The sequence below is a fragment of the Vanellus vanellus genome (genome assembly GCF_965231255.1).
Source record: "Vanellus vanellus genome assembly, chromosome: 1".
NCBI classification, from domain to species: Eukaryota; Metazoa; Chordata; class Aves; order Charadriiformes; family Charadriidae; genus Vanellus; species Vanellus vanellus.
Genome location: NC_138905.1, coordinates 154697257 through 154722504, shown reverse-complemented (window position 1 = coordinate 154722504; position 25248 = coordinate 154697257). Strand labels below are relative to the sequence as shown.

Sequence of the window (25248 nt, the reverse complement as noted above, 5' to 3'; positions counted from 1 at the left end):
CATTTTAACAAAACCACCTCAGCATTGTGCTTGTCCAGAGAACAGCCCAACCTCTTGACTCAGTAATTAGGCAATTCAGCCAGCATTGACTTCTCTACAAAAACTCTGCTGCAGCAGGATGAAAAGTTTCAAGGCATATATCCCTTACATCAAAATTCTACTTGCTTTTCCTCCCCTGTTGCCTCTTTTAAACACGCAGTGGGCCAGCCAAAGGTCTGGTTGCCCTAATACCCTGTCACCAATAATGGTCACCCATCAATGTTCACAGACAGCACATATGAAACTGGATTAGCAGAGGAGATGCATTTCTCCTCCTGTGCTTCCATTCTTTCAGGGATTCATGTTTAGTGTTTAGGATTTCATGCATCAAGTGGATTTCCCCACCCCTCAGTTTGTCAAATTCCTTTTTAAACCTGTTCATATTTTTGGCCTCAGCAGCACCCTGTTGTAATAAGCGCCACAATTCCATGATGTGCTCTTCTAAACCTGCAGCATGGCAAATTTATTTCAGTGACCTTAGTTCTTAATGTTACATGAAACATATAACAATTGCTCCCCATTCACCCTCTCTACATAATTTATAATTCAAATAGTTCTATCAGCAGCTTTTTCCTCCAGCTGAAATCCTAGCATACTTCATCTGCCTCATACAGGCATTGTACCAGATCTTCAACCATCTTTGTTGCTCTTCTAGTGCCCTATTGGGACAGAAGTAAGGAGAAACAGACCCAGAGGCAGGTCTCATGGTACGAAGTTATAAATCATCCACTTAGAAGACGACAAAATCCTGTTTTCTGGTTTGTTCTCTGTTCCTTCCCAAATAATTTCTAATCTTCCTTAATGCTTTTGACCACATGATGAACCTGGAAAGATCTGTGGTGTTAAAGAGCTTATGGCTAATCTAATTTACATGTTAATTCAGCACTTAAACCACTACTACAGAAACGCAAGTTTTCCATGACATAACTTGATCTCTAACATTTAAGGACCTAAGACATATAATCAGTGCTATCGAGACAATAACCTGTTTTGATTGCTTCAACCAGCTTGTCATTCTTCTCTCCTTCAAGCAGTCTGTGGTAATATCCAGGGTTTTGTTCCATGTTGGTTTGGGCCCCACTCACAATCATCCAGATCAATGCCCGGTGTTCATTGGGGATGCCTTTCCTGATATATCTCTTCACTGCAAAACAACAAGTTTGGTGTTTTTTAACAAAAATAATAGAATCCAGCTGTATTTTTCTTTTGGAAACAAGCAACAGAAAGTTGAGAAGTCATAGGCTCCTGGCTAGAGACTATTATGCTTTCTCTCCTATGCTACCATTCAGGATAAGCATTTCCTTCTCAGCTACATAGCATATTTTAGATTCACTTGTAAATTCTTGACTCCCCACACAGATCTCCAGGCCCAGGCTTTCCTGCCTTCTCTATTTACCCCATTAGGATTTTGAATCCTTTCCTCATCTTCCCACCTTTCCAGATAGAGATATGAACAGCAAAGTTTCCCCTTGATCTTTGTCCTTTTTCATTCAGAAAAACAAACACTGACTTTTTCTTTCCCTAGATTACTAATAGCCTCTGACATGATAGCCCTTTCCATTTGCTTAGTTACGCTCTAGCACAAATGGCTATGTTAACATAACCCTAGGATTTAAGCTTAGCACCAAACCACTGAAATCCTTGCAGAAACTGAGAAGTATGTGGCTACTGTCTAAATGAGTCTCTGGAAGAATTGGAGATGTGAGTGAGCAGCAGATGATTTTTCCTAGCATAACTGGGGGAGTCTTCTCAAAACTGAAATAACTCTTATCTCTTGCATCATATTTATCACCAGGGTGTGCTCTGGGTTTTTTTTTTAAGCAGATGATTCAGTGTAAATAACTAGGATGCAAGATTGCAGGAAGAAGCATTAGGCTAATGACAGCCAAAGCAGCTTCCTCCTGGGAATGGTATGAAAAATATTAATAAGGAGCCAATGCTGCTCATTGGTACAGAATCCTAAATCAGCATTACCCCTTCTGACCCAAAAAGACAGCTGAATGTTTGAGATCCTTCTCCTTTTTTCCAGGGAGAAGAAACTAAGAAAGGAATCAGATATTTCTTACTAAATGAATGAGATGATACTCTAATTGATACTAAGTTCTCATCCCTAAATTCTACAGGGCTCAAATGAGAGTGGGGATTTTTATTCTGCACACACAGAGACACACAAAATATCACTACCTAATCTGGTTTTATCCAATCACAGAGATCTGTAACTCAAGATAAATGCTGCCTGAATTAAAGGCCTGAAAAACAGCAGGGTGAAGCAAGGTTTTACAACTCAGCCAACTTCTAAATACATTCCACCTAATTGCAGCTGCCTTTCCTTTAGGAGCTAAAGCTACTTTCCCAATGTCAACAGAGAGATACATGCATCTCTAATAGGGATTTCACTCACCTAAAGTCTGGTACTTTCTTTCAGAGAAACACTCCTACCCTTCACGTTTGCAATAAATACCTGGACTTTCGGGTACAGTTTTTGTTGAGCTTTTCAATGAGGATTTATACTATGGGTTACAGTCTCTATTGTTTAGATGTAAAGTAACTTTAACTACAACCATCTTTTAGACAGGTTGGAAATAATTTACTTGTTTCCATGGTTGTTTAATAATGTCCGCTTCTTCTTTACAACATTTTGAACTCTAATGTTCAAGAAATCCTATAGATGGACATAGCAAATGCAGGAATGAGTATGATGAACCAGTCCCATTTAGGTCAACAAGAGGCATTCAGATTAGCCTGCGAAAGCCTCTAGAAGCGTATTTACTAGTTAAATTACTAGATTATCATATTCTAACCTATAATTCCAATGGTATTTTTTTCTGGAACAACTGTCAATTCTGAAAGCATAGCCGACATCCACATCCAAAACCACACATTAAATTCAAGAGAAGCAGGGACAAGCCTTTGACATTGGCACAAGGGGGAAGTGGCCCTGCAGCAGAGCATACACTCATTATTCCTCTGTGTCATTGTTCTCATGGTAATAGGCAGCCAGAGGCTTGGATTGCCCCAAGTGACTACCTACCCCAGCTCTCCCACTCCCTGAGGAATGGAAAAGCCCTTTACATGGTGTTTTTCTTCTTCACACCATTATCATACTTGCCAGGACCTGCAAACTGGCATACAGAAGCAGGAAAGTAGTTTTGAAAACAAGGACAGTTGCAATTAAATATGGGTTTTATATATACATATATAATATGACATATGTATATAAAATGATATTGGTTTATACAAATATGTATTTATTTTGTGTTCTATAGGCCCTTTTCCACATTATCCTCAGGAACTTTTAAAAAGCCCACAAAAACAGTCCACACTGCAGAATATCCTCCTACTGTAACATTTAAGAAGCTTTCACAGATGAAGCCAGATTGTGCATGTGTCTCCAATCACATATTCGACTCCAACTGTAAACCAAGGGCTTGATCTCAAAAGTGGCACTGCTAAATACCACCAAGCCCTGAGTATCTGCACTCAGAATCACACCCAGCAGAACAGCAGCGTACACAACACTCTAAGCTTTAAAATGTGTAATAAATATCTTTATGTACAATTTTTGCCTCTTCGTTAATGAAATATGAAACATCACCAGTTCTTTTTAAGCAAAAAAAAAAAAAAAATAGCCTCAGTAATTCTATTACCTCTGATATCCAGTGCCAATTTACACAGGATTAGAGTCACACTTTTTAATATGTTTTTCTAGTTACCAGAAAAAGCAGCTACATGATAGGGAAGTAGTCTAGAAGTGGTGAAAGATATGCAGAAAATAACATTTCCCAATATCAGGCACTACTTATCATAAGAAGATTTAAAAATAAGTAAATCACTTTAAACCTGTCTGTCCTTGTTTAATAGTGGCATATGAGCATTTTTGGAGGTTTTTGCCTCTACGTGAAGTTGTATTTATATTTTCCTCCCATTAACGTTGTTTCACTCTACACCACAGGTGGACTAAGTACATGTAAGAAAACCCTATTTAAAACCAAAAATTATCTCATATAAAATATCAGAAGAGTGAGATTTTGAAAGATATCTGCACTTTTTGGTTTAGTTACTAACAATTACTGTTGAACACTGAGGAAACTAACTTGGATCCTAGAGAAAAAATTCTACTGGAAGTTTTATTTTATCACTGCATCGCAGAAGAAACAAAGTAGATCTGTGCTGTAAACATTCGAGTTACAGTCAAACACAAAACCTGACTTTCTAAGATGCTCCAACCTTCTCCAACCCCTGGGCTGAAGCAGAAGCGCTCCTGTTATAAACACTGTTTAGTACCATTACATTCACCTTTCACTGTGTTTTATCAGCCTCAAAGACCAGAAAGCGCCTTCTGCTACCAGTTAGTTTTGACTAATCCACTTACAGTCAAATTTTTTTATGCAGCACGCATTTGGTTAGAATTAAGCTACTTTTCATAATTGTGTCAGTTTGTTGCCCACCTGTAAACAAGCCAGAGCAGAAAGCTGTCTTTTGGTCCCATAAAGATAGCAGCTGAATGAAGAAAAGTAAAAATCAAGAGTATCTCAGTAGCATCAGAAAGAGAGAAGAGTCAAATATCTGAACACTGTCTGAAAATTCACATGTGCAGAGGAGACAGTGAAGATAACAAAGGTAGAGGGGGATACAAAATATCACAAAATAACCAAAAGGAAGAGACTGGAGAACAAGCAAAAGGAACTGTCAGCCAAAATTCCCATGACCTGCTCTGCTGGAAGGCTGTAATCAAGAACAACAGGATATACTGCTTAATTACCATTGTTAAAATGTAGTCTAATTATTTTTCTTTACAGTAGAACAGAATTATATGCATACATACCACCCTGGATGTGAGGCAAACACAGCAGCATGCGAACGTGCCACATTTCCAAACTGGAAAATTAACACAAGTCATCACTTCTTCCTGTTCACCCAGACAGGAATTGTGAGCTTCTCTATGTGTAAAGACAAATGGGCGTGGAGCTACTGAGATACCACATGCAAAATGCCACTTTCACAGCTACTCACAGCAGGATGCATTTTGAAAAGGCCCCAGTAGAACTCAAAATAAGGATATGGGTTCACAGATTCAGCTATTGCATGCAGGGGGAAAGCAGCAAATCAAATATTCTTTTCAGTTCTATCTTACGGCCAACTCGCAGCAGAGGGGAAGTTAATCAGAACCAGCAGCTCCTGAGCAAAGCTTCAGAGCAATTAAGTCAGGTCCTGAAGGAGTGAAATTCAGCATATCAACAGGCAGACCTTCTGCTCTCTGCCTCCAAGTAAATCACTGCAGGATGATCTCACAGGATAAAGCACATGCCTAAACAACTGCTTACATAATTCTAGGTGCTTATGCCACAGACTTCAATCTTAATACTGATATAAGAAGGCAGGTACTTAAAAATCTGTAGTTGTACAGGCTAACTTGTTGCTCTCCTCTTCTGAGGTATCAGCTGATGATAATGAGGGAGGCTTATTGTAACAACTTTGAATTTGCACTCTGACTACATTTCCTCAACATTATTTATTCCCAATCACTTTCCTTAGACTTACGTATTACATATATACTTGAATTTGTAGACGATGTATTCTCATGTATCTTTAGCAAAAGTTAGTAACGGCAATGATGATGCACTAGCCCACAAGGGCTTGCAACAGTCAAGAGCCATTGCTTGTGTTGACTTGGTGGATTTATGGTACCCCATTTTTCACAAACAGTAGCCTACTAGAGACGATTAAAACCACATTAATGGTTATTGCCATAACACGCTTAGTGGGGCACAATGACCATCGGTACTGAAGGCTGGCGGACAAGTTGAGAGATTTGGTCAAAGTTTTGGCCCCAAAATAAGACCAAAGGCATTCACACTGTATCACAGCAGCATTCTGTGTCTACATTTCTCTTCCCTTGTGTGGCCTGTTCCAGCATCGTAAAGAACTCGCACAAATTGCTAAAAGCTGCCACTGTCACAGTTTGCGCATTTTGAAAGAAGGAGATTAATCAAAACCTGAGATTATTTTTCCACAACAACTAGAAGACTAAGTTCCACAGAATCTCAAAATCCCCACTAATTCAAAATACTGCACAGCTATCGCTGTATTCAAACTTGACACCCTAAACAAAAGCTTCTTTACATATGGAAGAAAAAGAAGAGAGTAGAAGTAGCTACTTACTAGTTTAGCAGCATACGATCTAGCAGCTATAGCTCAAACCTATGTTTTCTGGGATTCCTCAGCCTTAAAATGGATATCCGTACACTAAATACAGTGTTATACTTGAAATGTCTCACTAGTTATCACCCCATTCATGATTCCAAGACAAAAACCCACCCCAAAACAACAAAACCACCAGAATTAGCAGTCTGCACCTGAAGCACAGCTTAAATATTCAGCTGTGTTATAGTCAGTGCCTGATGAACTTTTGCTTAGTTTTACTCACTTTTTCTTTAACAGTACTTATAGACAACTGTGCCCAATTCCAAAAGACTCCCCAGAGAAAGCAAGCTGAAGAGCATCATTAAGAGCAGAGAGGAAAATTTAGATGCTTATATGAAATAACCCTAAGACAGAGCAGGAGGAAAAAAAATTCACCCTTTAGTCTCAAAGGATTCCCTGCCACCTTCTGACTCCCTCCATTTATTTCTCCCTGTCTCTCTTGCAGGATAAAATATTACTAGAGGTTTTATTGCTTTTTGAAGCAGCTATTAACAGTTCCATCAGCATTTAATCTAATATTGCATTAGCTCCTGAATTAATTTTACTTTCTTCACTTCATAAGGCATTTAGCATCAGTTCTTACTACATACCTTTTTATCTGTGAGGTAAATGTCATTGTACAAAAGAAGGGTAAGGAGAGCTAGAAAATCTCAGCAATCTGAAAAATGGTCAAAGAGTCAGCAACTGAGAGTCCTAACATCCTGATCCCTGACGTTCAAGACAATGTCTTCTCCATAATCTCGTGTCTTTTTAAAGAGCACAGAGCAGAGTACAATATATCAAACAGCTGTAAAACAGCATCTTGAAGAGCCAGTGGCCATAATCTCTGGGTTACAGATGTAATAAGATATTATAGTGTATGACAAAGAAGGATTACTCCTTTGCAAGCTTTAAATCAAATCAATGATCCCCCTAACAGCGGCATACTTGCTTATGTATTATTACTGTCTATACACTGTTTTTTATTTGAAGACAAAAAATAGTATTTAACATTCAAAAATGCAAACAAATTTGATACAATTTCTGTTGGTTCCAACATAATTCACTTTTACTTATAAATAGACATACAGCTCACCTTTTAAACTCTTCTGTATACTGTTATTTCCCTTTAGGAGCTTGGACCATTTTATTGCTCTTCTAGTGAGTACCACTAGATATCTGGAAAAGAATGCTTCATAGGACGCATAATCAAAGTCTTCTGGCCTTTCAAACCCATACGGATCAACCCTACAAAATAAAAAAGAATTATTGTACAAATGTTTCTACATACCTACAGCTGAAAAAAAAAATACATGGAAGTATGCTTTAAATAACTTCCAGTTGCTATTTCTAGAAGCAGCTCAAAACTCCCTCCTCCCAACAAAAACCTACTTTACACAAACTGTTACACTCCGTTTAGCGTATCAAAGCTCTTTTAGGAAATTAATTTAAATATGCACTGTTCTGTCAGTTTTATAGATTTCACTACTTTTAGAAATAAGGAGTTTTTAAAGTAAAGGATCCATTGTGTGCAAAATTGACCCAAATTATGGCTACACCGCAGTCTGGGAGGTAACTTTCTTTGCAATACAAACAGTAGAAAAGTATGAAGGTACAGCACAACAGCTCACATGTGGCCTGAACTCACTTTCCACACAGTTCTGCACAAAAAAATGACAACAGAAAGAAAAAGTTACAAAGATTATTTTTTAGAAGGGCTGATTTCTGAAATTATCTTCATGACACTACAGGGTTTGGGAAAAAAAAAAAAAACCAAACACAAATCCTTCTGTCAACCTCCTTCATATGTAGTACCAAACCTGCTTATTTTATTATCTTTAACAATTTTTCAGTGTTACATCACATTATCTCAGGCAGCACGGCACTGATGGAGTTTCAGAACTGCAAGTCTGATTCTGTTCTAGCTTGATATATCAAGTCACCTCGCTAAACCAGATTTATGGCAACTTCTCAGGACGCTTTATACCTGCCAATTTTCACTCAAGTACAGAGCTGTAATAGGCTCCATAGAAATTTAATGGGCAGAAGGGTCTGTCCACACAGAAAAGTTTGCAAGACAGACGTTGAGGCTTAACTTCCAAAATCACTGCCCATTTCATTCATGGAGAAGGAGTTTAGTTTGCCCATGGAGCGGCACCGGCACGGCCTTGGGTAAACTCCAACTCATGGGATCGTCACGGGTAGTAAAGCGTGAATCAGAAGAGGAACATTTTAATATTCAGACCTCAAATTGGTATTACCTAAGCAGCAGTTAGAAGAGTCACCTTTGTATTCATGTACTCCCCAAATTTGACACAAAGTCATGGGTGTAAAAAACACTGAACCCCCCGGAACGCGTTTCTCTGAAGACTTGGAACGCGAGAAAGCTCAAAAAAATCCTAACACCTCCGAGAAAACACATCTCCCATACTGCGACCGCGCAGGCAGCAAGTACCGAATTATTTCATGCTGAACTCCATTCCTGAGGTAGAAAGGGGGAAATAAAAGAGTCAGGAAGCACGGTTTTGAGGAAGTTACCTTCCCTAACCTGCCGGCAGGCACTGACGGTTATCATCACCCTCAGGTACGTTAACGGCCGCACCGGTTGCCCCCGCACCCCCTCCCGGCGCCCCCGCCGCCATTTCCCGCCCGCCTCCTGCCGCCCCCTCACAGCCCCAAGCGCTCTGGGGGTGAACGCCTCGCTCTCCCCGGCTCCGAATCCACCCGCCAGCACGGCTCCTCTCTGCCCCAGCCCTTGGGGCTTCTCGGCAAGACACCAGCGGTGGGAAAGGCTTTTGTAAGAGACCACCGAACTCCCCCCCCCCCCCCAAAAAAAAAAAAAACCAACAACAAAAACCAACCCTCCCTACGCGACGCTGCGAGTCACCGCTCCGGCTAGCTCCCTCCCAGGGCTGCGGATTCACAGGAAAGTTGTAAAAGCGGTATTTTTAAACGTGACACACACCCGCCTCGGGAGAGCCCGGGTGGGAGCAGGCAGGCGGCCGTGGTCGGTGGCGGCAGGGGTGCGGGCACGCCGGACCCTCCCGGGACCCGTTTGCCAAGGCACCCGCCTCAGCGCCGGCGCCCGCCACACGGGCCCGGGGTGGGGGAAGCGAAGCGAAGCGAAGCAGCAGTCCTACCTGTACGCCCAGTCCCGCCCGTCCTCTCGCCTCTCCATCGGCCGTCTGCGCCTCGGTCTCCCCCCGGACAGGGAGCGCGGCGCCTCAGCCGCGGAATGGGCTCTCCTCAGGCCAAGCAGCGCCGCGGCTCCATAGGGAGCGGCTTCCCAAGTTCAACTCTCCTGCCGCCCTGCGAGGGGCGGGGGCGGCCGCCGGGTCCCGCCTCCCATGCCAGGGGCCGATCGCCGGGCAGGGCAGCTCCGCGCCCGCGGGGCCCGGCGGCGGAGAGGCGGCCTTCCCCGCTCTCCCCCCCCCGGTATCCCCTCCTCTCCGCCGGGGCTCGGTCGAACCTGCGCGGCGCCCGTTCCGCTCCGCTCCTCCCTGCCGGGCGGGGGGTGGGCCTGGGGGCGGGGGGGAGAGGAACAGAGGTTGATCTGCTCTGGTACTGCTTTAGATTTGTGTTATTTCACCTATCTGTCACGTCTTGGAAAAAAAAGCCAAGTATTTCAGTGCGAGGGAAATGTCTCACTAACTAATAGGGTGAGAGTAGTTTCAGGTATGGCCCTTCAAAGCGAAGGAATTTCCCCATAACCAACGAGAAGAGGCGGTTGTGTCAGTATTTAAGTTCACTTGGTTGGTTTGGGCTCCCCCACCCCAAATCTTCACACTCTTCCCTTTAATTTTTCCAAATAATTCATTAAAGTCAATGTTTTGTAACACTGAAGTATTACCAGCTTTAGCTTCTGCTGACTTAGATTCCACCATAAACTAACAATCATTTAAATATGATTTAAATGATAAATGGCAGGTTGTCAAAAACGTGGAGTACTAATACCCAAAATAATACCCAAAAAAGGCTTCCCCATTTCTGGAACCCACCTCTAAGATCAGTGCATGGTTCATGGTCTTCAGACATGTCAAACAATCCCCCAAACCCACATGGACTCTGCCCTACCTGACTGCCAGCAGCCTAATTTGTAACACACTGCGTAACAGAAGGGAGAGAGCAAAATTATATCCCTGCTTGTCCTTTTTGAATCAAGTTCTGACTTTGCACCCAGCAAAGTGCTTGGAAAATTACAGCTACTGCTGGAGAAACATTATCTCGTTCAGCCAGCGAGTAAGAGTTGCTGAAGACAACAGATGGGATTTCATAAGGGAGATCAACAGTTGTTCCCTCCCAGCACACTCCTCGAGAAAGCTACCTCCCCTCTGAGGGATCAAAGGCAATCACCCACACAGAAATGTGGAAGTAGTTTGGCTCCAAAGGCAGGGAAAAAATACAGAGATTTGTACTTGGTTTAACTGCCATCACGGGGTTGTAAAAGTTCGTGATTGTATAATGTATTATTTTTGTGGGAAAATTCTGTGCTTTAGCAGGCTTCTCTTGCAGGAGGGTGGTCCTGCTCAAATTACTGTGCGGCGTCACGAACACGCTCGGGTACTGGCAGGACTGGAACCTGATTACAAACCACCCCAGGGAGAGCCAGCGGGTGCCTGTGCCAAGCCTGTGCTTTGACATCCCGCCAGCGTTGCCTTGGCAGAGCGTAGGCAGAGGCACGCTCTGCAAACAGCTCTGCCCTGGTGACTTGGTCAAAGTCGCACAGAAAATCCTTGGCAGAGCTGTGAATAGAAGGAGGTGATGCTGTTTCACGGAAGAGAAGAAGGGAGCCTCATTTAGGCAGAATATCCCCTTTTCCCCCAAATCCTGAAGCTGCAGGCTTGTTTGGTAATAGGTTTTTACTTCACCTGACAAGGTCAGGCTCTTTGGTGGATGTTCCTTTTAAAATGGATCTGTCAAAAGTTCCCTGCAAACAGCAGATTGTTTCTGTGATTAATTAAGGGTACATCTGCAGTGCATCAAGGGTAGCATTGTGTATACCACGGTGCATTTTTACTGTCAGAAAGCCTTAAATGTTATATACAGTTTCTGTTGCTGCAATATAAGCATAATGACTTTGTGGTTCACTCAGATTTATGCCTGTTTCACACAAGGGCTCCTATGAAGAAACTTGACGTAACTCCTGTTAAGGAAGCTACTTAGAATGTTAATCAATTAATAGAAATAATTCCTAAATTTCAGTGCTAATGTATAACAATAATTGCATCGCTGTATCGTGGCTGACAATATGAACCAGCCTACTGTCTGGCAATAGATAATACCTTGGTTGTCCTTCACGGTGTCAATGCTGCTCCCTTCTGGACAGATTATATCATGCTGCTTTTAAAGGCTTTAAAAGAAACGAATGCATAAATCCTTGAATCTGAAAAGTGCATGTGCTTGGTATTGCAATCAGCAGAAAAGTACACTATTTACTTTTGACTCTTCTAAAAGCGTTGGCAGTGGCAGTGTGCAGGAGGGCAGACTTAGGTGATGTTCAGACTGGTGAAGCTCACAGCCTTCCTACCTACCACCTGGCACAAAGGAAATGTACCTGATGTATCTTCCCCTCCATGCCCCTCCCTTCTGCATCTGAACCTTATCCCTGAATTTTTTACATTATGGTGAACGTGTTTGGTAGAAATTCCCATCCTGCTGCTGCCAGAGTAAGTCCTTAAAATAGTGACTTCCCTTTAAGGGTAGGCATTTAGATGTGTTCCCTGCAAAGGCAGATGAAGACAGCAGACAAGTGTTTCACTGGCTGAGGCATTCAAAGCTCCGCTTGTCTTATACCCTGTATTTTACCGAGGAAGGCCTCCCTGCTTATGTTTGCAGAGCAGTTGTTGTTAAATAACAATACCAGCAAAATTTTCAGCCTTATCAGGAATTAGTCTGGGATGGCTTTACGCTTCCCAGACCTGTGACATTTGCACTATGCCACGTGTGCTTGGTGTATCAACAGTGCTGAAACGTGGTCCGGCTCTTAACATACCACCCCCAAGCCTGTTGTTACTCTTAGGCCAAAACTGGGGAAGGAGCATCAGGAGAAAGCCTTTGATAATATTTGTGCCTGAAAGTATTTCCTCGGCTGCCTGTGGGGGCCATAAGTATTCTTTATACGTCAGAGAATAGAAGAAATATCTTTATTATTTTGTATATCATAAATTTGTCAGTTTTCTTGCCCAAGGCTCTTTTCACTGGCTGCAGTGAGGTCAATGAAAATAAATTGTTAGGGGGAAGCAAAGCACAATAGGACCAAGAAAGAGATAAGGTGTGTGTGGATATAGTGTGCCTTCTATTTCTAAGATGGCATAGGTGAGTCTGCTTATTGAGAAACAGCAGTGGGAAACACCAATCCCAGCAAAGCTAGCAGCTCTGCTTTTCCAGATCCAGACAATAAGTTTTAAAAAAAACCTGACTGTCCACAAAATGGTTAATAGCCCCTGTTCATAAAATGTGCATGCAGCAGCACTGGAGAAGAGATAAAAAGATAATTCTTGCTAGCAACTGGGTGCTGTAGTATCCCAAGCAAGCGATGAAATTCCTGGAGCATACGGAGCTTCCCTAGCTTGTGTGGTTTGTCATACAGCCACTCATCTTTGTGTCTGTATTTAGTAAATCACTCCACAGAAATGCACCCTGCTTTGTTGGAACTCTACTCTGCATCCATTTGTCTTGAGCTACTTTCCCACGACCTGAAAAAAAATCTGCTACTCCATACTTGGGCAAAACAGTTTAGATTAAGGAGATTTGGCAGTATAGAAATATCCAGTAAGAAGTAAACACACATATATAGAAATCACTGCAAATGTATATTCTAACCTTGGCACAATGTGCTCCAGGACTAGACAACTCATCCAGCTAACAAAGGTGAAGGAGTGCTGCCATCACAACCAGATGCGTTTAGTTCCTGTTACAACCAGCTACCTACCAAGTTTAGTCAACCTTCACCTATGTATGGATTGAGACTCCTGATGGGTAATGAAATGCTGAACTTGCTCCATATTTCTGTCCCAGAAAATTGTGTCATGCTTACATAATTGTAGTCTGCAGGCCTGATTAAACCTGTTCACGTGAATTGTTCCAACAGCAGTCACTGAACTTTAGATCAGACTGCAAAGCAAGGATAAAAACATATTAAAAAAAATAATTTTCTCTATTCCCTGAAGGCTTCACAGCTTCGCGTCTATGACGGTTACTAGCTGGTAGGACAAGTTACAAATCCACATGTAGTCTGGGAAGTGCCAGTGTTTTGATTATTCTCAGTATGACTGTGGCCCCAGGAGTCAAAGCATACTGATATGAGCAACTATAAAAAGGAGCTCTAAAGCTTGCTGCATACTACCTCAGCCGCCTGGAGAATCAACATTACCCATGGAAGTCTCTGCAGAAAGATTTTTGCACTCAGCTGCCATCCTCCAGCTGCGTCAGAAAAGAAGGCTCAAGGCTTTAAGTGACAATGCTGGAAACAGCAGGGAAAGAGAAATGATACGGTAGTGCCCTCGGTGTGAAAAACACAGCAAAATTGTATGTCAAAAGTGATGTGGAAAAAATACTCGAACATTATTAGCAGGAAGGGTTCCTAAGGCAGGGACAAGGATGTCCTTAGAAAAAGGTCAGTAGCTATCACAGACCAGTAATCCAACAGTGTGGAACTGAGTAAACAAAAAGAGTGGTCATAGTGGCTAATTACTTGATGAATCTAGCTTAGGTCAGGCTGCAACTCTGTAAAACATATTTGTTATTTCATATATATATATAATGAAGTATTTTCTAGATGGCATTTTTTCTGTTTGTTTTGTTTTTCTTTGTCTACTTGAATGATCATGAGAGTTATGCTGAAAGCGCTTTAAATTCATGCAGATGATGTTTACTTTCCTGGCTGCAAGAGTACAAGGCTTGGAGCTGAACTTTGAAATTTCACAGGAAGACATGACAGACAAGATCAGAGATTATTAACTCCTGCTTGCTTCTCCCATTCTCTTTTTGCTTCTCGTCCCTGTTTGTGAAGGTATCATGCCTAGCAAATTCAGCAGCTCCAAGATCTACTGATTAGGGGCAAGATTTAACCTGCATGTTCTCTGGCTGTCTACTATGACTTTACATTTGGTCCTAGTTGGGAAATGTAAAGGCAAACCTTCTCCTGGCCTTCAGTTGCCTCTGCATTAGGACTCCTGCAAGGACTCTCATTTCAATCATCTCAAGCTATGTCCTATTCCATAAGAAGCAGGCAGAGTTATCATCACAGGTATTTAAATACAATAATTACATGTAAATACATAGTGGTAGCTGTGAATAACATTATCTATTTCACTTTGTTGTCCCTGCGCAGTTAAGGGTTTATCTAAAAACCACACATTAAGGAAAAAAATCCTTAAAGTAATGACATAGTTTGGTGTAAACAGAAGAAGGTATAACAATCCATTCAGGAAGAGACATCAATTCCTTAAGTGGAATAAGGCAGGAGTTTTCTAGGAGCACAGATAATCTTAGGTTTCTGTATTTCTATCCCATAATGCATGGGCACAAGGGCACCGTGTTTAGGTTAGATCAGCAAATTCCCTTTCTGCAAGTTCTCAACTTTGTAGTGTTGAACTCTGCAAAATTAACATGCTCCAAAGGAGGTTGTTCTTCACTGTACCTTTCTGCATGTTTATTCCTTACACATTTTTCAAACTCACAGGCTGAAATAAAAATAAGGGTTGTGAAAGCCCAAACTTGGGTTTGACAGCAAGAGCAGCCGAAGATTCTATCAACTGCAGGGTTATAGCAACAGCCATCTGTACAGATATGCATCAGTATTTACATGCAATTGAGGTATCGGCTGAAGTAATAGGTTATTTTTAAATTCCTTTGAAAGGTAAGAAACTTTGATTGCAACATCTAGGATCAAATTATGACTTCTCTCTGGCTTACTTTGTCAGGTTACAGATTGTATCACATGACTAATACTGGAGCAAAAATTCAGTTCTCATTTTGTGTTAATTTGCAGATAAATGTCCCCCAAACACTAGTGTTATCACTAGCTGATACATTGTCAAAATAAAAATTATTTAATTTCAATTTCCTTTTTATATTTCAGGTATTTCTGACACTGTTCTTTCCTGTCTTAAAATAATCAAATTGAGGAGGAACGTCTAGCACTGAAAACTATCAGCAACATTTTGGTATTCCCATGGTTTGCTGCATAAGTGGTTACAAAAATAATATTTTCTCAGCCAGATGTTTGATTCTTTTTTCTATTGAAAGTGCGGCTCACATGTCAACAATACAACAGATTTTTTTTTGACAGAGAAATATTGTTTTAGCTATATGTGAACTTAATGAAAATTACACAACTTAATTAGCTGTCATTGTCCAGTGTGCCATAGCAATCATTGCATATGACCATGCTGCACATTTGTATTACTTCTGCAACAGGTACCTTGTATTTCTGTATTTTCATATTTCTCAACAACATATTTTTCAAGTATTTTCTTCTCAGAAACTCCGATAGTATTATTTTTATAATAATTTCTTTTGCATGACATTGTGTCACCACCATTCCTGCATAAGCAATTGATAAACTCCTGAACACAGTGAAGTAAGCTTTTTGTTAATTATCTTTCCTGACATATGCAGAGTTGTTTTTTGCAAAAGTGCAAGCGTCTTCTTATTAGATGTTGATGGAAAACTGTTGATGGAAAATTGAACATATTCATAATCCGTATGTAGATGCAAATCAACCCACCAAAATCCATAAGTAATACTTAGAATTGACATTAGACCATTACGGTTTTGCGTGCTGTGGACATGCCTTGTACGGGCCCTGATGCTCTGCCCCACTCAGTTACACTTTAGCCCATGATATCTACATGTGATGAAACCGTTAAGCATTCCAAAGAAGGAGTCTATAAGTAATCCCAGCTGCAATTCTCCTAACTACCCTGTTCTGGAAATAGCTCTCAGACACAGCTTTTTGCATTTCCATGGCAGCATAAATGCCCTGTATAATTTGCTGAGAATTACACACTGAGAGTATTTAATGGTTCTTTATATGTGTGTAACATGTTAGTTTGCATAAATGAAACAACTTTCAGCAGAGAAAGATCAGATTCAATCCCACAGAAGTTACTGGGATGGGGAGGGAGGGGGCTGAGTGTTCATCATGCCTTTCAATCATTTTCAGTTCTTTGTTTCAGCCTGTCCCAGTCTCCGATGTTCAAACAGCTGTGGCAGTGCAGGACCAGAGAGTGTGCAAATCACTCAAGAAGAGGGCATGATTCTCCTACAGCATGAAAAACACTCACTCAGGCTTTCACCTGAGCAAAAAAAAGGTGATTTCTCTCTCCAGCTCCAGTGCCCAGCTCCGAAGCCCACCCAAGGCATGGAGCCTGCCAAGGCTCAACATGGGGTTGCTGAGCCAGGAGGAACGCCACTGGGAAGCTCAGCAGTCCTTCTAGCTAGAAATATCTGGTCCCTGTCTGAAAGAACCTGGCTCTCATGAAATATATGACATGTGTCTGTTCTTTGTGTCACATGACATGTCTTTTGATTGTGTCACCAAAACATAGAGGCTGGGGGCTATACATTAAAGCAGGCCAAGTCTTAAATGTGAAGGTACAGCTGCAATTTTACTCTGCCTTTGAGTAGTCAGTGAAAGCAAACATGAAGGAGCTGCAGGCAGAGAGAAAGCAAGTTCAGCCTTCCGTCCAGTAGAGAAAATACTGCTGCATTGGATATTGTGCTGAACACCACAGAGTATTTCCGCTGCACATCACAGGATCAAACATAGCTCACAGCAAACTTGCAAGTCTAGCACCTATATGGAAGCTGAGAATGGATCAGTTAGATACCAGGAAGAGGTCAACTGCCTGAGAATGTCCTCAGGCCCACCCGGTGCTTCAGAAAAGAAAAAAAAAGAGAGAACATTTCACCAAAAAGGACTCTTGGAAGTCCTCTTCTAGGGAGGACTCAGCCTCTCAAAGTGCGCCATCAGTACTTGACAGCGTGACTGGGAGCAGCTGAGGGAACTGTTGCTGTTTAGCCTGGAGGAAAGGAGGCTGAGGGGAACCTTATCGCTCTTTACAACTACCTGAAAGGAGGTTGTAGTGAGGTGGGGGTCAGTCTCTTCTCCCAAGCAACAGGAGATAGGACAAGAGGAAATGGCCTCAAGTTGTGCCAGGGGAGGTTTAGATTGATACTAGGAAACACTTTTTTACAGAAGAGGTTGTCAAGCATTGGAACAGGCTGCCCACGGAAGTGGTTGAGTCACCATCCCTGGAGGTATTTAAAACGTGTGCTGACGTGGAACTTAGGGACATGGTTTAGTGGTGGACTTGGTAATGTCAGGTTTATGGTTGGACTCAATGATCTTAAGGGCCTTTTCCAACCTAAATAATTCTGTGATTCTATGATTCTATTCTACTCTCTGTGGAAAAACAGTGGTGGCTCTTCTGATTGCAGCGGCTGCATTTTAGAGCACTGCTGTGTGGTTACTACAAGGGATGGCTAGCGTTTGCAGTGTAGTTTCTTGTATGAAACAAATACCAGATTAGCAAGGTGTTGTATTTCCCACAGCAATGATAGTGTGTCCCTGGCAATACCATTCATATTCCCAGGGGAGAAAGCTAACACTGATCCTTGCAGTCAAGCTTATGTGGTGATAATAAACAGTACTTAAAAACCTCACAGTTGTGTCAAGGGTCCTCACAAAGGGGATGCTTGTAATGAAATGAGAGACAGCTCTGATGGACTGTTTTCTGGGAAGAAATAATGATTAGGCAACACTTACACAAGAATCAATGGCTGGTTTTAGCTTTTCAGTGGTCTGTTTTTCTGCTTCAACACCCTTTAGTATCTTTTGTAAATACATCCTCCTGTGCATAACTGGCTTTTGTGACTTGCACTTCCTTGACTCACAGAGCTATCTTCAAATGTTCAGGTGCAGACTGCATTTAACATTTCTCACTAAACACTTTTGAAAACCAGTGGAATAACATCAAATAATATTTGAGAAATTTGCAACAGATGCTTGCGAAGAGCAAAGCTGCAAATGCTGAACTGTTGATAATAAGGACATGCGAGATGCATAGCTTGCCACTTCTGTTTTAGCACTTACCTTTAATTAAACTAAAAACCTATGCTGACCAAAGGCATCTGGGCTCTCCTCCCTGAACGTATGTAATTCACAACTGTGTTCAACACAGTAATTGAGTTAATGGTCTGTGCTATTAAAGACAGGTAAAAATAGTTTAGAAGTGAGGCAAAATCCCTCTTTGATGAGTGTGAGAAGAGACAAGGCAGGACACCACAGAGAATCACTGCATCAGGGTTTCTGCAGCTCTAATTTGAACATGGCTATTTTTAGAGGACCTGTTGTACATATCAACAACACCAATGACTGCCAGCAGAGACAACCATGTTCCTCGAGCCAGCGACATCGTGTGCAGCTCTCAGGATTTAGCTAAAGCATGTTTTTGCCAGGCAGACATTAAGTAATTGATTCTTTTTATTTCCATCAAATTGAATTATGCTTCTCTTTTACCTCTCCTTCCCTTTGGGTTGCCATTTTTAAAAGTAAAACTGTGTGGAACAAAGGACTTACAAAGTAGGGCCTGAGAGGTTTCCACGGGCAAAATTAGCTTGAGATAAATGAGTGATGTAGAGCCAACCCAAGAACAAGCATGTGTAGAGTGCAAGGGGAAGGGTGGCTCAGGGAGCATTAGGCTGGGCCAGTTCGACTGGATACATGATCTGACTGCCCAGAATGGGTGAGAAATTACAACCATTAATGTTTAAATCTGATAGAGAAGGTTAAGAAGGTATATCACAATGATACCACTCAGAGCACCAATTCCCTGTGAGTGTTCCCTTATGCAATATTCAAAGGCAGTCCTGGGTGGTGAGTTTGTGCTTGAAAGTGTGGAGTGAAAGCATTTTAATTACCTGAATTCTGATCAGCTACCTTTTACCTCTGTAACTTTACAGCTTTTTGTTCTCACTGTTGTCATGGTTTAACCCCAGCTGGCAGCTAGGACCATGCAGCCGCTCGTGCGGTTCTCCCCCTTTCACCCCAGAAGGGCAGCAAGAAGAGGGAGAAAAGGAGGGGAAAGGGAAAGGAAAAAGGACTCATGGGTTGAGATAGACAGTTTAATAGGACATAACAGAAAAGGAAAATAACGATAATAACAATGACACAAGTCTCTCACCACCAATTGGTACATTACCAAGCAGCAATCCCAGATTCCTCTCCCCGGCCAACCCCCATTTATATACTGAGCATGATGTCTATGGTATGGAATATTCCACTGGTCATTCCTTTGTTCTGTCTATGCTCCTTCACAGCTTCAATGGGAAGCTGAAAAGAGTCCTTGAAAAGTATAAACATTGTCTATCAACAACTAAAACAATATGCATTATTGATATTTCTGTCACAGTGATCACTAGAAAGAAAATTAACTCTTTCTCAGCTGAAACCAGGACAACTATTTAATAGAGTGAATGGCTTTTCTACAAAACTTTGGGGTTTTTTGTGTTATGAATGGCTACTGTGTTTTTCTATTGCCTTCCTTTTATTACTATTCTGTGGTGCTTTTAATATTTTCGGAAACAAGACAATACCTACCAAGAAACTTGTCTCCTTCAATCCTCAGAACAGCAGAGAGCAAGACTCCTGTAAACCCTAGCAGGGGACACACAAACACATTTGCCATATAAACCCACATTCAGCTGTCAGAGGGGCGTCCTGGGCTGGCCCAGAATAAAGGAGCCATAGCAGGGCAATATTCTTTCTGTCTTTGCCAAGGGCAGCTTTCTTATCACCATTTATTACTAGCAAGCTCTTTGCTCACAGATCTACCCGCAGTGCTGAATGATGATATTCATAGGTGATAGAACAGCCTCATTAAAAAAGCTTCCCACGAGCTGTGGTCACTGGGGAATGCAAGCTGAATGGCAAGTGGTGGGGGGTCAGAGAGAGCACTTTGATCGACGCCTGCAGCAGGAAAACAGCCAAAGAAATCTCTGTGAAAACACTATCAGGGAATGTCGAAAGGGCCTTGAAGCAAATTGTGTAGGATTTGATTGTTGATCTCAGCAAAACACCCTCCAAATCTTTTTAAGTCTGGAAAATAGAAAGAGAGACCCAGATCCTACAAAGAACAGGGGCTCCAGCAGAGACATTTCGTTGTTGGTTTGTGCTCAGAGCAGCTACTGAGCCCACTGCAGACATGACATCAAAACCCTTTGCCCTGAAGTGGCAGGACTTTCCAGAGATCTGGGTAGAGGCCCTCCAAAATTACTTGTCTGGGGTGGAGGGAGCTGGTGCTCTCGCTGGAGAGGGTTTGCCAGGGGTGCAGTCTTCCTCTCAGGCCTGCACCATCACGTCATCTAAGTGACAGCGAACCCTGGGATTATTTTTGTCAGCAGTAATCCGTGGCAGCAGTCAAACAATTATCAATCCTATAAAATAGGAAAGTACATTCTGTGCCAAGTGGTAACGGGGCTTTAAGGCCCCAGTGCTTCAGTTCTGCTAAGACCCTGTAGCAACTTCACCCTCAGCTGAGCCTGGAAGCCCAGTGTGCATTGGGAAAGGCAGTGGTAATGGCTTAGAGAGTCTTGCAGCAGGGCAAAGAGGTTTAGTCAGTCAAAAATGCTGGGAGTTTTCAGCCAAAAAAAGCTGTGGCGAATTTCAGCCAAAAAATGTGCAAAGGGAATGCCCCCAGGCTAGTGAAATACGCCAGTGATGTATTGCCCCTGCCTCCCTTAGCTCTACCCACATGGCCCACAAAACTGTTGTGAGGTCAAAGACAAGCTATTAAGACCTAGAAATGACGTAGAGTCTCTGGCTTGCTGGAGGGCTGAGGTACTAAGTGCTGCTCTTTACCAGCAACATGCTCTTCTAAGCATAAATCAAAACGTTTTCCTGTTTATTACCACTCAGCCTTTACTGTGCATTTCACCTTTCCTGATACTGTAGTAAACCTCCATCTTCTTCTGCGCTCCACAGCCGCTTTCTGGCTCAGAGAGCATCCCTGCAGCAGAACTGAAACAGCTCCAGTCACGGCAGCAGCCCTGCAGCGCTGGGTGCTGGGTGTGCAGAGGAAAAGCCACAGCCAAATACATTTACATATGTGTCCAGGCTCTTGCAAAACCCACCCATTCCCTGTCTGCAAGTAGGGGATGGTGGTGGTGGTGGCAGAGCAAGGGGAGGCTGGTGTTTACAGAAGTTCTCAAATCAGGGCTGCACTACAGCACACAGCTCATCTGGTCTTGCGGCTTGTAGAGATGAACACGATGGCAGAGCTCAGCCCTGGTGCAAATGTAACAGGCTTGGCCTGTTTGCTGTGCATTTATGGTCCGATAGCTGAGATATAGCATCCTTCTGCAATGCTAGAAATGTTGGAGGGGCTGCTGCTACCTGCTTTGTAGCAATACTGGCAGCAGCAGCAGCTGCCTGTCCCTAGTCCTGCCCAGGGCTCCAAGATGCAGAGGACCCTGCCTTCCTCTCCATCAGGGCTGCTTCTGCATCCTGGGGTGGTAGCAGAGCAAAAATCTCAAGTTATCCAGGGAGGAGTGGGTACCGGATTGGAGAACAGGAGTGGTGGAAAAATCCCTGTCCCCCTGCCATGTTTTAGTTATTTGGACACTAAATTGTCACCAAATTTGAGATTTGCAGCCAGAACATAGTATGTGTGTGCATTTGTGTAGCTGACCATAAAAGCGCATTGAAAATGTTGGGTTTTTTTTGAATGGCTGTGAGTGCTTTCTTTAACAAAATACCAGTGAAGCTTCAGAATTGAAAGATTAGTACATTACTAAAAACTCTGTTTGTTTTAGGGGTTTTCCCAGGAATTAATGAGCAGCTGCATGTTGGAAAGACATTCCTACTCATGCGGCTCTCTGGAGGGATCAGAAATCTTTATTGAAAAATAAATGGAAAATTTGACCCACAGAGCAAGTTCTCTATGTTTCTTGGAAATACATGATTCACATTTCAGCCTCATTTTATTACTCTTGGACAAGACAGAAATGTAAGGGGAAAGGTAGGAAAGTGGAAAGGAAGAGAGGGAAGCCAGCGATAGGAAATGCTTGTGTTACAGGATGAGCTTAGTGGAGTTTCCATGTGGGCAGTCAGGGAAAAACATGTATTCTTGCGTCTATTAGAAGTACTCTTTTCATGTCACATTTTTAATTTTGTGAAGTATTCACGTTTTTGCTTTTGTGAATTTGTGAAGGAGTCCAGATGAGTTTAAAACACAGATATGGATTTTGAAAAACTGGTACGGAAAACATATTTTCCTAAAAGTATGTGATGATTCAGTGGGGCCCAGACTAAAAATTTTTTACCCTCTCAGAGAATTTAGCTCAGAGATTGGTAATGCTGCGAGTCATTGCTTGAGTCTTAGTCTTGGACTTTGCTGTAGGACCTTTGGAGTCACAGAATCACAGAATCACAGAATTTTCAGAGTTAGAAGGGACCTCTAGAGATCACCTAGTCCAACTCCCCTGCTAAAGCAGGATTGCCTAGAGCACATTACTCAGGACTGCATCCAGACAGGTCTTGAAAGTCTCCAGAGAAGGGGACTCCGCAACCTCCCTGAGCAGACTGTGCCAGTGCTCTGTCACCCTCACTGTAAAGAAGTTTTTCCGTGTATTTGAACGGAACTTCCTGTGTTCTAACTTGTGCCCATTACCCCTCGTCCTGTTACTGGGAACCACTGGAAAGAGCCTGGCTCCATCCTCCTTCAACCCACCCTTCAGATACTTGTACGCCATAATAAGGTCTCCCCTCAGCCTTCTCTTCTCCAGGCTAAAGAGTCCCAGCTCTCTCAGCCTTTCCTCATAAGGCAGATGCTCCAAGCCCTTAATCATCTTAGTTGCCCTTCGCTGGACTCGCTCCAGCAGTTCCCTGTCCCTCTTGAACTGGGGAGCCCAAAACTGGACACAGGATTCCAGTTGTGGCCTCACCAGTGCAGAGTAGAGGGGGAGAATGACCTCCCTCGACCTACTGGCCACACTCTTCCCTATGCAGCCCAGGATTCCATTGGTCTTTTTGGCAACAAGGGCACATTGCTGGGCCATGGATAATTTACTGTCTACCACGACTCCCAGATCCTTCTCCTCAGAGCTACTTCCCAGCAGGTCCGCCCCTAACCTATACTGGTGCTTTGCATTCTTCCTCCCCAGGTGCAGGACCTTGCACTTGCTTTTGTTGAACCTGATTAGGTTCTTCTCTGCCCAGCTCTCCAGCCTGTCCAGGTCACGCTGGATGGCAGCATGGCCCTCTGGGGTGTCAGCCACCCCACCCAGTTTGGTATCATCAGCAAATTTGCTGAGTCAATCAGTCAATATGGGTATCTCTTAATTCATGCCTGTGTACTACTAAAGACCGTGGCAGGGACAAGAAAATTATAGCGTGATCATCATATACCTCTACTTCACCTCCTGGAAGAGCAGTCCCCAACATTTTGTGCTGTGGACTGTGGCTTGCTGCTGAAGTGGGTGGGGAAGTTCCCTATTTCCATTGCAAATAATAATGTTTAATGATCAGCCAAAGTACTGATATTACCATCTTTCAGGGCAATATCCTCGTGCCTAGCAAACAGCTGGCCATGCACACAAAATTAAATATTGTGAGAGAGGCGCTGGGGAGGGTGAAGAATTAACCCATAGTTGTCATCTTCAGGCAGTATTCGTTTTTTAGATTCCCTTAAGGATGCAAGACTGTTCCCCATCTGCAGGCCAGCAAACAGCCATGTCTCCAAAAGGCAAACTCGCCATCTGCAGGCCAGCAAGACCACTCACACGGGCCGGGGAATGAAACAGCCCCTCAAGCTCGGGGACACCTTGCTTACCGTGGTTTTAGGATTTTATTTTATGCACCAGTTAGCAAAAGGCAATTGCCCTTTGGATGTTATCCCGAATAAGTTTGGAGTATCTGCCTCTGGAGCTTAATCCTATCCCAGTGGATTGTTTAAAAAATGTAAAATAGAAAATAGACTTGATGTTCTTCTGCAGCGGGCTCCTTCTACCCTTGCTGGTGGTCTCCTCAAGCCTAGTCTGCATCTCAGCTGCAAGGCGAGAGCACGCTGCAGGGCTCCTGCCCCCTTCACCTTCCCACCCCAGCCCTTAACACCCTCCCTCTGCTACAAGAAATCAGCAATGGTTTTCCCATGAAACATGGTTTTGATTGGAACATGCTGTTTCGTAAGCATATTTTTTTTCCATGAGAACATGTATTATTTTTGAAAGACACCAAAACACAGTATTTCAGGAAGTTTGAGCTTTTTTTAGTCAGGCTAGAGGAACATTATTGGAATGCATTTTTCTATTTGAAATAAATTTTAAGGGAAAAAGTTAATTTATTTCAGTGGCTGACTTGTAGTGCTCACAGTTGCCTCCAATTAACAGTAAAAAGTCAAAATGAAAAGAAAATGTTTCATTTTTGTAATATTGTTTCCATTCAGCCCTTTAAAAAAAACTGCAGAGGAAACTGAGGCAACTTCAGTTTCACCCCATTTTGAATAAAAGCTGTCTCAAAGCTGCCAAAAGGAAAACACACATAGCCCAGCTCCCCCAGCAACAGAAGGGTTTGTAGGCACCACAGAGGAACCAGAGAATCTGCAGCCCTGCATTTGCCAGCCCTGTAAACCGTGTCCTAAACACCATCATGCAGCACACCAATGAGAAACAGCAGCGCCTTATTACTGCTATGCCTCCTGTCCATAATTCACATTTGGCCCCACTGGTCATAGCAACTGTGGACGAGACCCAAGCCTGTCTGCCATGGCCTCCTCTGGGTCTTGTTGGAGGTTTGGTGGTGGTCTTGTCCCACCTGGAAGTTCTGCTGTGGAGAGAGCTGCTCTGCTGCTGTAAGGTTACAAGGAAGGCAAGCACAAGGCGAGGGTCTGCCCAGTGAACCTGGTAAATCTTCAGGGTCCTGTCATTGCTGGTTGACTTAATGTGCTCTGATGATCCTTCATCAGTCACAGGGCACTCAAAGAGGAATTTTAATGATCTTCACAGAGTCTGTCGTGATCTTAC

The 25248-nt window shown here is 42.8% G+C and overlaps 1 protein-coding gene across 1 annotated transcript in view; it reads right to left on the bottom strand.

Moving 5' to 3' along the window:
• The window catches only part of GRTP1 (growth hormone regulated TBC protein 1), a 42449-nt gene extending 32969 nt beyond the window's left edge, over window positions 1-9480 (bottom strand). The window contains exons 1-3 of the mRNA XM_082490897.1: window positions 9363-9480; window positions 7319-7470; window positions 1025-1183 (exon numbers count right to left, since the gene is read on the bottom strand). Of these exons, the coding sequence (XP_082347023.1) occupies window positions 1025-1183; window positions 7319-7470; window positions 9363-9400 (349 nt within the window). The 5' untranslated portion in view covers window positions 9401-9480. The remainder of the gene's footprint in view (window positions 1-1024; window positions 1184-7318; window positions 7471-9362) is intronic.
• Between the last annotated feature and the right edge of the window lie 15768 nt (window positions 9481-25248).